Below are 12,468 nucleotides of genomic sequence, written 5' to 3'. Positions count from 1 at the left end.
CATTCTCTAAGAGATGGGAAAACAGTTTAAACAACCGATAGAAATATAGACAGTTATAATAAATATGTTTTCATGGGATTTAAGATATGAAATAAGAAAAACATAAATTAAGCTCTCAAAATCCACTCATATATTTTTACTTTTTCACTCCCACCTTCTTTTTACCGATTGTCAGACACCTTGTTCCAAAAAATGCAATAATTACAGCAGATTTAATAGATAAATAAAAACCAAAACTTTGAACATCTGATTTGTCAACACATGCAAGCCCTCTTTCCTTGTTTATTAAAGAAATCAGGGTTCCAAAAGGCAGTTTGACTTAGATTAGTTTGGTTAGTGTGGCAACAAGGCAAGTGCACAAGACTGCATATAATATTAAAAAGATAAGCAGCTTACACTGGGAGCCAAGTAAAAGGACTTAGCGTTCTCTTCGTACTGCTGATCAAGTCGTTTGTCCTTCAGACAGAAACACAAGAAAAAGACAGGTGAGATAAAAAGTAATTACCATAGCTGTAACTGAGGACTCACAGTGGTAAAGAACATGTGGACCTAGGCAAATGAAACGTTTCTCACCACACAGTGAACCAGGATGCTGAGAGGAATCCAGAAAACAAGGGAAAACACCACAACTGAGCCCACTATGTTATCAGCCAAGAACTTCCCTGATGTACAAACATTAGTATGGATAAAAACAGAGACAAGAGCTTGACATGAGCACTTAAAATACTTAACAATATAAGACTTGTTTTAATATTCGCCACTTCCTACGTTCTCATTTTGATGTTGGAGTAGATTGATGGGAGAGACTTACCGAACGTATTGATGTCCAGTTTGTCAATGAAATCCCACAATCTCTCAATGACATCCTGTACCTGCTTCATGCATTTCCCCTGTTTATCAAACAATAGGCAGCACAGTTAAATAAGGATAATCTTATCATTATATCCACTTAAACATAATTTCTGCTCCTGGACATGTTGGAAATCTCAAAAATATATAAAAAAAATACAGAGAATTTGACTGAAATTAGCTTGAAACGTCGTCCATGCGGCTAGCAAATATGCAGATTTTCCCACTCACGCTTCCATCACAGAAGCCCACTGTGCAGGGTTTGCCCTTGCGAAGGAAAAGGAAGGTGCCATTGGGCTCTATGAAGGGCGAGCAGATCCCTGCATCTTTCCTGCAGCACACCTTGCAGGAATCACTTGTCTCTGTAAGAAACAAGGATCCAACCAAAGCAGTTACAAGGAAGCCTGCTTAATGAAATGACAATGTGTAGTTTAACATTTTTTTCATTCAGCTGTATTACAGCATCCTGGGATCTGTATTTTATTGAGATAACCCCAAACTGCCCTGTAGGGCAAATTCCTGACAATGCAAGAGGCATGAGGTCTTAAAGACATGAGGAGGACTTGACCTTGCCAGATGTTATGTCCACAAACATTTGTCTGAGGGCATGTCAACACATTCAAGTTTCTCTTGTATTACATTCATCTTGTTCATTTAGATGTTTGAGCTTTGCTGAAATTTATGATTAGTCATAACTTTCATTTTGGATTAATTGTGTCCAACTCTGAATGTGAAAGCTTTGGTAATCCAATTAAGTGATAACATGCTTCAATATAGACACAAGTTTAGTTATGAGATAGTTAGTTAGGCTGGCGATAGACCAATTTTCTGATGCTTTCAGGAAACTTGATAAATAAATATGTTATAATTTACAGTCAACCAGGGGTTAACTTGTTAGCTGGCCTCATACATGCCCTCAAGTCTGCATCTGATTGGTGGGTCATTCCCACCAGGTGCTGTTCTGATCTGAATCATCTAACCAGGAGTGAGGTAATCAACGAGTCGGTTAAACAGAAGTTCAAAAACTATTTTTGTTTAGTAAAGTTTTTCAAGATTCTGGTTTTATTGTTTTAAATCAGAATTACTGTTGGTCATAAAACCTTTCCTCTGGGCCTTTCAGAATCCCACATGCTCCTGATAAAGATCAGGTTTTAATTCTAGTTCAGTAACCATTATTACATATTTTTTAATTTTCCCCCTTTTAAAAATTAGCATGTAGATTGTTTAATGTTTAGATCCTGAATAGAGAATATATATACTTTTAAAATAATGAATCTAGTTTGTCAATTGGTCCATTTTAACTGAAATATTTATTATCATTTGCATTCATTATAATACAACATTTTGAATTATGAGGAATATATATAAATTTCCTCTTTCCTATGTTTAATACAACCCCTGGCAAAAATGATGGAATCACCGATCTCTGAGGATGTTCGCTCCAAAACATCCACAGACTTGACATAAAACTACAGTCATTCTAAGTGGCAACATTCTGGCTTTAGGAAACACTAAAAGAAATCAAGAAAAAACATTGTTGTGGTCAGTAACGGTCACTTTTTTAGCTCAAGCAGAGGGAAACAAATATGGAATCAAACCCTGGAAATTTTCATTCCCAAAACCAACACCTGTATCAGATTAGATCTGCAGTTAAAAAGGAGTGATGACACCTTGGAGAGCTGTTGCACAATGTGGATTGACATAAATCATGGCACCAACACGAGAGATGTCAATTGAAAGAAGAGGATTATCAAACTTCTTAAAGAAGGTAAATCATCATGCAGTGTTGCAAAAGATGTTGGTCGTTCCCACTCAGCTGTGTCCAAAATCTGGACCAAGTAGGCTGTTAAAGGCAAGCATACTGGTATATCAAGGAAGACAGACAAAACTTAAAGCAGTATGTCTTGAAAACAGAAAATGCACAACAAAACAAATGAGGAACAAATGGGAGGAAACTGGAGTTAACGTTTGTGACTGAAGTGTTGGAAACCGCTTAAAGGAAATGGGATTTACATATAGAAAAGCTAAATGTAAGTCATTATTAACACATAAACAGAATTTAACAATGTTACAGTAGGCTAAGGAAAACCACTTGTGGACTGTGGATGACTGGGTGAAAGTCTTCTTCAGCGATGAATCGTGAATCTTCATCGAGGATTGCTGGAACTTGTTTGATGCCGTTCCAATGAGATTTATAAAGACTGCCTGAAGAAAACGTGCAAGTTTCCACAGTCATTGATGATATGGGGCTGCATGTCAGGTAAAGGCACTAGGTAGATGGCTGTCATTACATCTTCAATAAATGCACAAGTTTACGTTGACATTTCGGACACTTTTCTCATCCCATCAATTGAAAGCATGTTTGGGGATGATGAAATTATTTTTCCTGATGATAATGCATGTTGCCATAGAGCAAAAACTGTGAAAACATTCCATGAAGAAAGATACATAAGGTCAATGTGATGGCCTGCAAATAGTCCGGATCTCAGTCCAATTGAAAATCTGTGGTGGAAGTGGAGTCAGATTGATGAAGACTACTGTTTGTCACTCATTAAGTTCATGCCTCAGAGACTGCAAGCTGTTATAAAAGCCAGAGGTGGTGCACTAAAGTACTCGTGGTGTGTTAAAATGTTCTTTTGGGTTTTTTTCATGACTACATAATTTCTTCCAAGTTGGACCTAAAACAGTGACTGTTGCTGACTGCCACAATGTTTAGTGTTTTTATAAAGTCAGAAAGTTGCCACTTAGAATGACTGTAGCTTTGTTTCATCTCTGGGATCTGCTTTTTTCAACACAATGAAATAACTGAATGAACAGAGATTGCTGATTCCATCATTTTTGCCAGGGGTTGTATGCATGGTTTTTATGACAGAATGTGGAGCAGAAGAGAAACAGAGATTAAATAAAAAAATTCTCCAACTGTACTCAAGGTATAATTTCTACTTTAATTATTTGATACATTTCATTAAAGGTCTCAGATTGCTTGTATGAGATTCACTTCTTGGAAGACCCTATGCTCTGCTTCGTCCAGCAGGACCTCCAACACTTCTCACCACGTTCTTATCAAGCTCGAATCCTCCTTTAACACAGACACTTACCATTGCAGACGCAAGACTGTAGGTTCGGAACTGCCTCGCAAAACGGGTTACACTCTCCTTTGCGACATCGGCCTTTGTCTACACACACTGTGTTGTCAGGAGCATTTTCAGGCGGTGGACACTGGCTGCTGTTACCTGTGAAAGGAGGAAATGGTTAATAAACTTCATTTTATAATAAATATTGTACAAAACACCAATATCACCAATCGATGTGAATGCTGCAGTTCTAGAGTCAAACCAGCAGGAGGCGATCACCTGTGCAGGAAGACATGCCTTTGCATGTGGCATTGATGGGTTCCTGGCACCTTGTTCCCGCCTGTTCAAACTGGCAGTTCTTGCAGCAGGGGCTGTTTCTGTCACTGCAGAGACACATCGTTTATCACACTAACAGAGTCTCTTCCAAAGCCTTTTACTTTTCTGATAACTTACCTGCACCTAGCATCAGGTTTGAACTTGCAGACTGCAGAACAACAGGGGTCATCATTGAGATGGAGGAGCCCAGGATCGCATTCTTCTCCGTCCTCCACTCTGGAGTTTCCACAGACCTTACTGTTCCTCTCCTTGAAGCACAGCGGAGCCTTGAGACGCAACGTCTTTCCAACTGAGATCTTGCTGCAACTGGAAAAACGCTGAGGAGGGAAAGAGAAAAAGATAAATAAAAAATGTATGGATTTTTGAGCAAATGTAGCAAAAAAATGCCTAAATTGACCAACAAAACTTAGATTCAGATGATTTTCTGACATTAAAATGAAATTTCTCTACATTTCTTAGTGGCGTTTTTGCTTTGTAATGGTAAAAAAAGGGTAATTTGAGTGTTAAACTCATCTTATAGAAAAATTATCTAACTTCCCCATCTTTATCTCCACCCAGGGCTTGAACTGTGTCAAGGAACAGAGAAATAAAGAATCTATTCTAAAACTGGTCATTTTAAACTGGATTGTTTCACGTAAACAAAGGAGGGTGTTCCTGTTCTTTATCTTTGTGTTGCTGTAACCAAATATTAGTCCAGACCTTTAACTGAAACCTCAGGAAATTATTACCTGTTAGATTGCTCTGAAAACTTTTACCATGTCTGCTTTTGCTTCTGTTTGTCTATTAACGCCACAGCAACAGTTCAGGCTTGTCCTGACTTGAAACTCACTCAGTCTCTACAGCTTAATCAGGTCAAACTGCTTTTCTGAAATGTCACAGAAAAGCACCAACGCCAGCAGTTAAAGATGCCACCAGAAACTTCAGCTTCTGCAGTGTTATTAGAAAGCAGATCTTGTCTGAGGAGAAGACCATAAGAAAACGTGTTTCTGCCTGAGAAGTGCGGCTGAGGCCAATGACGGAGGAGGCTCCTCACACTTCTACACGTCATATTTCACAGGAACAACGGCAACTCAGTAGTCAGGGGTTTGGAAACATTTTCGAAGAAATTTAAGTCAGAGAGATTCACTCAGACATACCGTGGCTTGTAGAAGTATTTGTACTCCTACAACCTTTTCACATAGCAACAACAAACTTCTATGTATTTTTTAAAGGGTTTTAAATGACAGACCAACGCAAAGCAGTGCATATCTGTTAGGAAATGATTTTGCAGTGCTGATGTATTCAGCACTCCGGGTCGATATTTTGTAAAATCACTGTTGGTGAAAGTTGCAGCGTTGTCTCTACCAGTTTTACACATGTAGACCTAGAACTTTTTAACCGGTCTTGCTTGCAAAATAACACAAACACCGTCAGATTTAATGGAGAATAACTGTGAGCATCAGTTTCCCTACAGATTTTCCATTGGTCTTAGGTTTAGACTGACTGGGCCAATCTAAGGCATGAATATGGTTTGATCTAAATCATTGTAAGTCATTTTAGATCTGGTTGAATGTTTGGGGTCATTATCCTGCTAGAAGGTTCTTCCACAGACTTATTTCTAAAACATTTTAAATCAATGTATCATTTTCTTTCCAATTTACAATTAGACTGTACTTTGTTATGGTCTATGACATAAAATCTTAACATGCAGTGATGTACCTTGTTGTTAACATGGTCACCGCTGACAGCGATGGGGTACATGACAAACTTGCCACCCTGGTCATCACTGGGAGCACAGTAGTCGATGTTATCAGGGTCGTGTTCTGCTCCGAAGTTATGGCCCAGCTCATGAGTGGTAACCAGGTCCGCTTCCTGTTGAGCAACCAAGCCATTGGGGGTGGTAAATATTAATTTGATGCTTTCAAAATGACTCAGTAAACTGCCACAAAAACTTGGTTGGATGGCAGGTTGTATTTTATCTCAGCTTAAACCCACAGCACAGATAATCAGCTCTTTTGAATACAACAAAAATAAAAAACCCAACAGACCTTTGTGAGGATTGTTTTGCCGTAGTTCTTGGTGCTGGTCAGGCCCGTGTTGAGGTAACTGGGCTTCTTGGCAGAGTGAGATGGGTAGTAAGCTACAAAGTAAGGAAAATCAAAGAAATGACTCAATATCAATGTGTTATCAATTTGTCATTTACAGGATAACATGTCTTTAAATATGCCCTAAACTTTAAAATCCCCTTTAAGTTGCAGTGTCTGATTCTTAGCTGAAGAAACAGAGGTGAACAATGTGTCTTACGTCCTGAGCAGAGCCCACCGAGGGGGTGAGGTCTGGGCGGGGCGACATAGGCCAGGCCCAACGTCCCCTTGTCAAAATCCTGGTAGGTGAACAGGTGAGCCAGACACACAGTGGAGGCGTTGTCGGCAATATCTGAGCTGAATTGCTGTTGGAGGAAAGAACAGTAAACAACAGACTTTTTATAATAATTTTCTAATATGACCCACATGCCTATATCAATATGTATGACTTAGGCCTGTGTTGCCTTAATTTCACATTTTAAATCGTATTTGGTACAAAGAGTATTAATGTATAAATACATCAATGGAGAATGTTTGCCTTCCTACCTCCAGAAGTTTCTTCACTTCCCAGACCTCCTCGCCTGTCACAGGGCTGTCCTTCATGTTATAGTGGGCCCAGCCAACCCCAGAGTGGCCAGAGGGTGGCTTCGTTGGCTCTTTGTTAATAATGATCTGACAACAAAAAGCAGACACAACAATTAAGAGTAGCTTAGAATATCCAGTCACAAAAGGTAGTCTAAACGAACATATCAAAGTTCAACTTTTACTTGTAAGTATTTGTTTCCTCCAAGTCATTTCAAACTGCCCTTGTGGGCCTTTTTGCTTTAGCCACAACAAACTATTGCACGCAGATGATGGAATCCCTGAATCTTCAAAGTATCATATTTTATGAGCTTGACAAGTGTGCGTAAAAGTCTTCTCTAAATCTTTGAAGCCGTTCAAACATGAAGGAACTTATTTTGCAAATTCAGAAAGCTTTTAATCGATGTTTAACTATTCACCTCATATTTAGTTGACAGGGATTAATGTAAGCTTGTCTTTTTATTCAGCAGGATGATTACATAAATGAAACCTTGAATGTACAAACAGTCGCAAACAGGTTGCTGACATTAATCGGCTCTTTCAAGTCTAAAAACTGCGATAGAAAGAAAACAGGAATCCATGTCTCCTTGGTTGTGACACAGCTGCATGTTTTCTAAAGTCTGCCTCTGATTGGGTGACCAGGACCTGTCGATAACTCCTTCCCTGAAAACTCCAGGTCACTGTGAACTGATGGAGTTCTAACTCAAACAGGCAGAGAAGACAGAAACAATGCCAACAAGAAGTCTTGCCCAGGCGAGTCAGAACCATGACGGATCACTATGTTTAAATTAAGATGGTATAATTATTTTTGTTTGGACACTTTTCCATGGCAGTCTAATTTTATTTAAAATTCCTCTAAGATTGTTGCATTGTTGTTCCTTCACAACTTGGAATTGTTCCATGCTCTTCAGTGATTTTCTTTAAGAGTGTCACCCAGTTCTGAATCCAAAGAGCAACACCCAACAAGACACCCAAACAAACTGAGCCAGAAGCACAGCTGTTTTGCAGTGATTTTTTCATTAGCTGAGACGGACGGGACTGTGTGAGATGCATAAATAACAGTTCCAGTCCATCCCATGAGTGAGCTTGAATTTGGACCACAAAGTAAGATATTCAATTCTTAATTTAGTAGCGGTTCTTGTATTTGAGTGTGGTTCTGAAACATCAAAATCCTTCTCTTTCCACTTTTCCCACTTAAATTAAAATTATGTGTTAAACTCCCGAGAGGCTGATAAACCTTTAAAAAAAGACTTGAATTAAGTCAGACAATATTTTAAAATCAATTATTCACTAACATTTCCCTTTTAAGCTGGGGAAATAATTATTGAAGTTGTTAACATCTTTGTTTCAACTTTTGTTGGTTCGGTTTTCTTACCTAATTAAAGCAGCAGCACATACACATTAGATATATTAACTCCATAACGCTAATCATATCATATTTGACACATTTCTGAGACCTCAACCTCTAATAAAAGTTGGTGCTTTCTTCAAGAACCAGTGGTATCAAATGATATACTTGTCCTATGACCTCTGCTGAAGGATCTAAGTACTACAAATGGCAAGTGTCAGCTTTATTCAAAATTCCAAGATGGCTGCACGCATCTTTTTGTTAAGGTTTTTTAGTGTACAAAATCCTTGGAATAGGTATGGAAAGCTAAATGTAAAAAACTAATTATTTTATTTAGAAATAGCATAAATCGTAAAACAGCAAATAACGTTAAACAGTGAGTAAATGTGTGTAACAGTTGTGACACTTAAAGCCCACAAGTTTCTTTTAAAAGTCAGAGCATAAATATTTTTGATTGGAAAATGTTTATATACAAAAAATACATTTTTATTACAATGTGATAGTCTACTGTAAATTACCATTAAATATTTTGTTAACTCAAGTTTTAACTGCTTGTTAGATGTTTGTTTTTTGTTTTGTTTTGTTTTTTTAAATGGAGGACCAATCCTGCCTTAAGAAAGAATATATACAGAAATAAATAAATGCTCAATGAATAAATAAGCATGCGATTACAAACACAAACATTGCAGTAAATAAATAAATGTAGGGAGTAAATAAATTATTCAATGAGATAAATGTATACATCTAATTTAATTAGCTTATTTATTTATTCACCTTTGAAATAATTACCTTATTTATTTATTATCCATTACAATTTTCAACTTTATTTATTAATGACTTATTTTAAATTTATTTATTTATGTGTATGTTTTAATATTTTCTGTCTTATTTTTCCTTTGTATTTTTTTTAAAACTATTTATTTGTTCAATACTATTTATTTATGCCGGTGCTTTTTACATTTCCATATGGATTTCTGCCTCATTATGCAAATAAGGGGGGGCTGTGTCTTCAGACGTCAACTTCTGCCTATTGGTTGGTTAGCTTTGGCCTGCATAGCTCGAATCTGCATCATTTGTTTTAAATCAGGCTTTAAAGGTTTGATAGTAAAACTAATTCTCAATTTTATTCTCTTGGGTCTTATTATAAATAATTTATCCTTCAGAAAGATCGTTGATAGATAAGAGACCTTTTCTGAAGACTAATATAGTTTAATGTAAACTTATCGCTACAAAAACAAAATTCAAGATTATTGAATAGGAAGTGATGCTACAAATCCTTGTCTGTAGACTCTAAAATACTTCTTCCATCACATCATACTGTGGATTCTTCGAAGTAACCCACCCCGAGAACTATGGCAACAAATGACAGAAAAACAAGATTTAAAAAGGACAGAGAGAGCATTCATTCAGTAAGATGTTCTGGGTTAAACTGTGGTTCTGTACAACAGAACACGAGTTCTTCACATCTATGGGACAGAATACAAAAAAACCTCTGATAAGTTAATGCATAATTCTTTTATGAGGGACTCCTACGCTTACAGTAATAAAATAGCTTCTATTCATTGACAGAGCAAATTAATCTACCCCTCAGAGGTATATAAAAAGCTCACAGTTCCTCCTTAAAATGCTATTCACAAACAGCCGCTTTAGTATGAGCCCGGTTTCTGGGAGCGACGCTACATAAAACTAAGATATTAGGCAGCTGAGAGAACAAGTGTTTAAAATGACAGCATCGCACAACAGTTTAGTGGAAGAAAAAAAAAAAAAATTCAGAGCTGCATACCTGCTGGATCTGGACCCCATAACCTTTAAAATCATCATCCCAGGTGGTGTTTCTGTAAATATCATCAACTCGATCGATCAGTTCTATCTATGACAGACAGAAAGTAATTAAACACACTGATCAGAATATAAATACAACGTATAATGTAGACTACAGAACATAAAATATCTCAGAGGTTAAACAGTAAATGACTTGAGGAAATCAGACCAGGTAGTTAAGAGTGATGCTTTCGTGGCCGCGGCCCATGTGTTCATAGAAGCGGTAGTCTGCGACCAGCAGCAGGGGGCAGGTGTTCTTCCTGTGGTCATGAACTTGTCTTTTCACTCTGTCATGGTACTCTACAGGAAAAATGTAGGAGAGGCATTAATTAAGCTGCAGCATGCACACACTACCTGGAGGTAACAAGTAGGATCACATTAAGACTTTTTATATGTAAATTTACTAAAATGTTTAATAATTAGACCATATTCTGGTGTCAAAGTACTGTGCTTTGCTAAAGTATTCATACCTCATTGAACTTTTCCACATTTTTTCAGTTTACAATCACAAATGTCAATGTGTTTTATTGGCAATTATGTGACGGATCAACACAAAGTAGTGTAGAATTATGAAGTAGAAGAAAAATGACTGAGTATTTCAATTCACTATACAAATAAATATATGAAAATTGTGGTGTACATTTGAATTCAACCCCTATACACCAATACCACTAAATAAATCTCAGTGACACCCGATTAGTAAATAGCCTCTGCATGTGTAACTTAATTTTAATATAAATCCAGCTCGTCTGTGGAGGCCTCAGAGGTTTGTTAGAGAACCAACCAAAGAAGACCAAGGAGCCCATCAGACAGGTCACAGAGAATGTTGTGGAGACATGTAAAGCAGGGTTTAGGTTCTAAAACAATATCTTAAGCTTGGAACATCTCACAGAGCTCTGTTAAATTCATCATCTTAACATGGAAAGAGGATGGACCAACTGCAAACCTACAAAGGCATGGACATCCACCTAAAGTGGCAGGCTGGGCTAGGAGAGCATTAATCAGAGAAGCAGCTAAGAGGCCCATGGTAATTCTGGAGGAGCTGCATAGATCCACAGCTCAGGTGGGAAAATGTGAGTGCACTCCAGAAATGTGGGCTTTACGAAAGAGTGGCCAGGAGAAAGGGATAAGTAGTCCTGTTTAAGGTTTGCCATAAACCATGTAGAAGATAGAGCAAACATGTAACAATTCACTTTGCTCAGATGAGGCCAACATTAAGACTTTCTGGTCTACAAGCAAAACTCAACATGTGGCAGAGATCTAACACTGCACATCACCAAGAACACCACGGTGAAACACGGTGGGGGCAGCATTATACTGTGGGGATGCTTTTCCTCAGCATTGACATGGGAGCTGGTCAGAGTTCCTGGAGATGGATTGAGGGGAATATGAGAGAATACTGGAGGAAAACGTCTTAGAAGCTGCAGAAGACTTGAGACTGGGGCAGAGCATCGCCTTCCAGCAGGACAACGACCCTAAACATAAAGCCAGAGCTGCAACGGAGTGGTTTAGATCAAAGCATAATCATGAGTTAGAATGACCTAGTCAAAGTCCAGACCTAAATCAAACTGAGAATCTGTACAGGACAATCCATCCAGTTTGGGCTGAAATGTTTTTGCTGGCAGGAACTGGAAAAATCTCAGTCCTTAGGTGCTTAAAACTAGTAGAGACATAGCCCACAAGACTAGCAGCTGTAACTGCAGCAAAAGGTGGTTCTACAAAGTATTGGTTCTGGGGAGCATATATTTATTTGTGCAAGCTGCTGAAAACCACGGGTCATTTTCCTTCTGCTTCACAGAAGACCTGCATTGGTCTATTGAGTAAAACACAGGTTTGTTGTTATAACGGGTGGAAATGTGGACAAGTTCAAGAGGAATCAGATACCTCACAGAATACAAACTTTGGAATATTTACTCAAGTTTATTTTTGCCAAGCAGTTTATTTAACCTGTATTTTCAGTATAACTTGTTACACAGAAATCTTGCTTTGAGACGTAACTAAATGCATGGAAACCTCTTTCAACAATCAGCCAAACAGAGCAGAAGAACAAAAAGTCTCCACTCTGAGCGTTACATCATACAGCGCACCTGCCTCCACATTATTCAGAGAAGTGGGAGAGATCTGCTCCGGCCTCCGCAACAAGCTGTGGGAGACCAGAGCTGACTCACACTCAGCACCGAGCCATGGAGTCCTTATGAATCTTAATGCTTCCTCCATACGAACCCTCACCTCAACTCATCTCCTCTGTGGGCGATTTCTACCAGAATACAGTGAGAGGTGGTATACATCTCCTCTGATACATAAACACTGTGATGTGTTTTTTACGTAACAACTACTCCTCTGAAGTACAAGCTTCTCGGAAATTTACCAGCCATCCTTTGCCTTCTTAATAGAT

General features: G+C 38.2%; 1 protein-coding gene across 1 annotated transcript in view; it reads right to left on the bottom strand.

The window, feature by feature from the left end:
- The window catches only part of LOC124855404 (disintegrin and metalloproteinase domain-containing protein 17-like), a 30,933-nt gene that overhangs the window by 5,597 nt on the left and 12,868 nt on the right, over positions 1-12,468 (bottom strand). Inside the window, exons 6-18 of the mRNA XM_047345242.1 lie at positions 10,243-10,373; positions 10,036-10,122; positions 6,869-6,994; positions 6,543-6,687; positions 6,287-6,378; positions 5,958-6,110; positions 4,377-4,576; positions 4,203-4,306; positions 3,948-4,082; positions 1,081-1,211; positions 812-890; positions 574-662; positions 397-456 (exon numbers count right to left, since the gene is read on the bottom strand). Coding sequence (XP_047201198.1) covers positions 397-456; positions 574-662; positions 812-890; positions 1,081-1,211; positions 3,948-4,082; positions 4,203-4,306; positions 4,377-4,576; positions 5,958-6,110; positions 6,287-6,378; positions 6,543-6,687; positions 6,869-6,994; positions 10,036-10,122; positions 10,243-10,373 — 1,532 coding nt within the window. The remainder of the gene's footprint in view (positions 1-396; positions 457-573; positions 663-811; positions 891-1,080; positions 1,212-3,947; positions 4,083-4,202; positions 4,307-4,376; positions 4,577-5,957; positions 6,111-6,286; positions 6,379-6,542; positions 6,688-6,868; positions 6,995-10,035; positions 10,123-10,242; positions 10,374-12,468) is intronic.

The sequence above is a fragment of the Girardinichthys multiradiatus genome, chromosome 19 (assembly GCF_021462225.1).
Source record: "Girardinichthys multiradiatus isolate DD_20200921_A chromosome 19, DD_fGirMul_XY1, whole genome shotgun sequence".
Lineage (NCBI taxonomy): Eukaryota > Metazoa > Chordata > Actinopteri > Cyprinodontiformes > Goodeidae > Girardinichthys > Girardinichthys multiradiatus.
The sequence above is the reverse complement of the archived record's forward strand: the minus strand, read 5'-3'. Positions and strand labels throughout refer to the sequence as shown.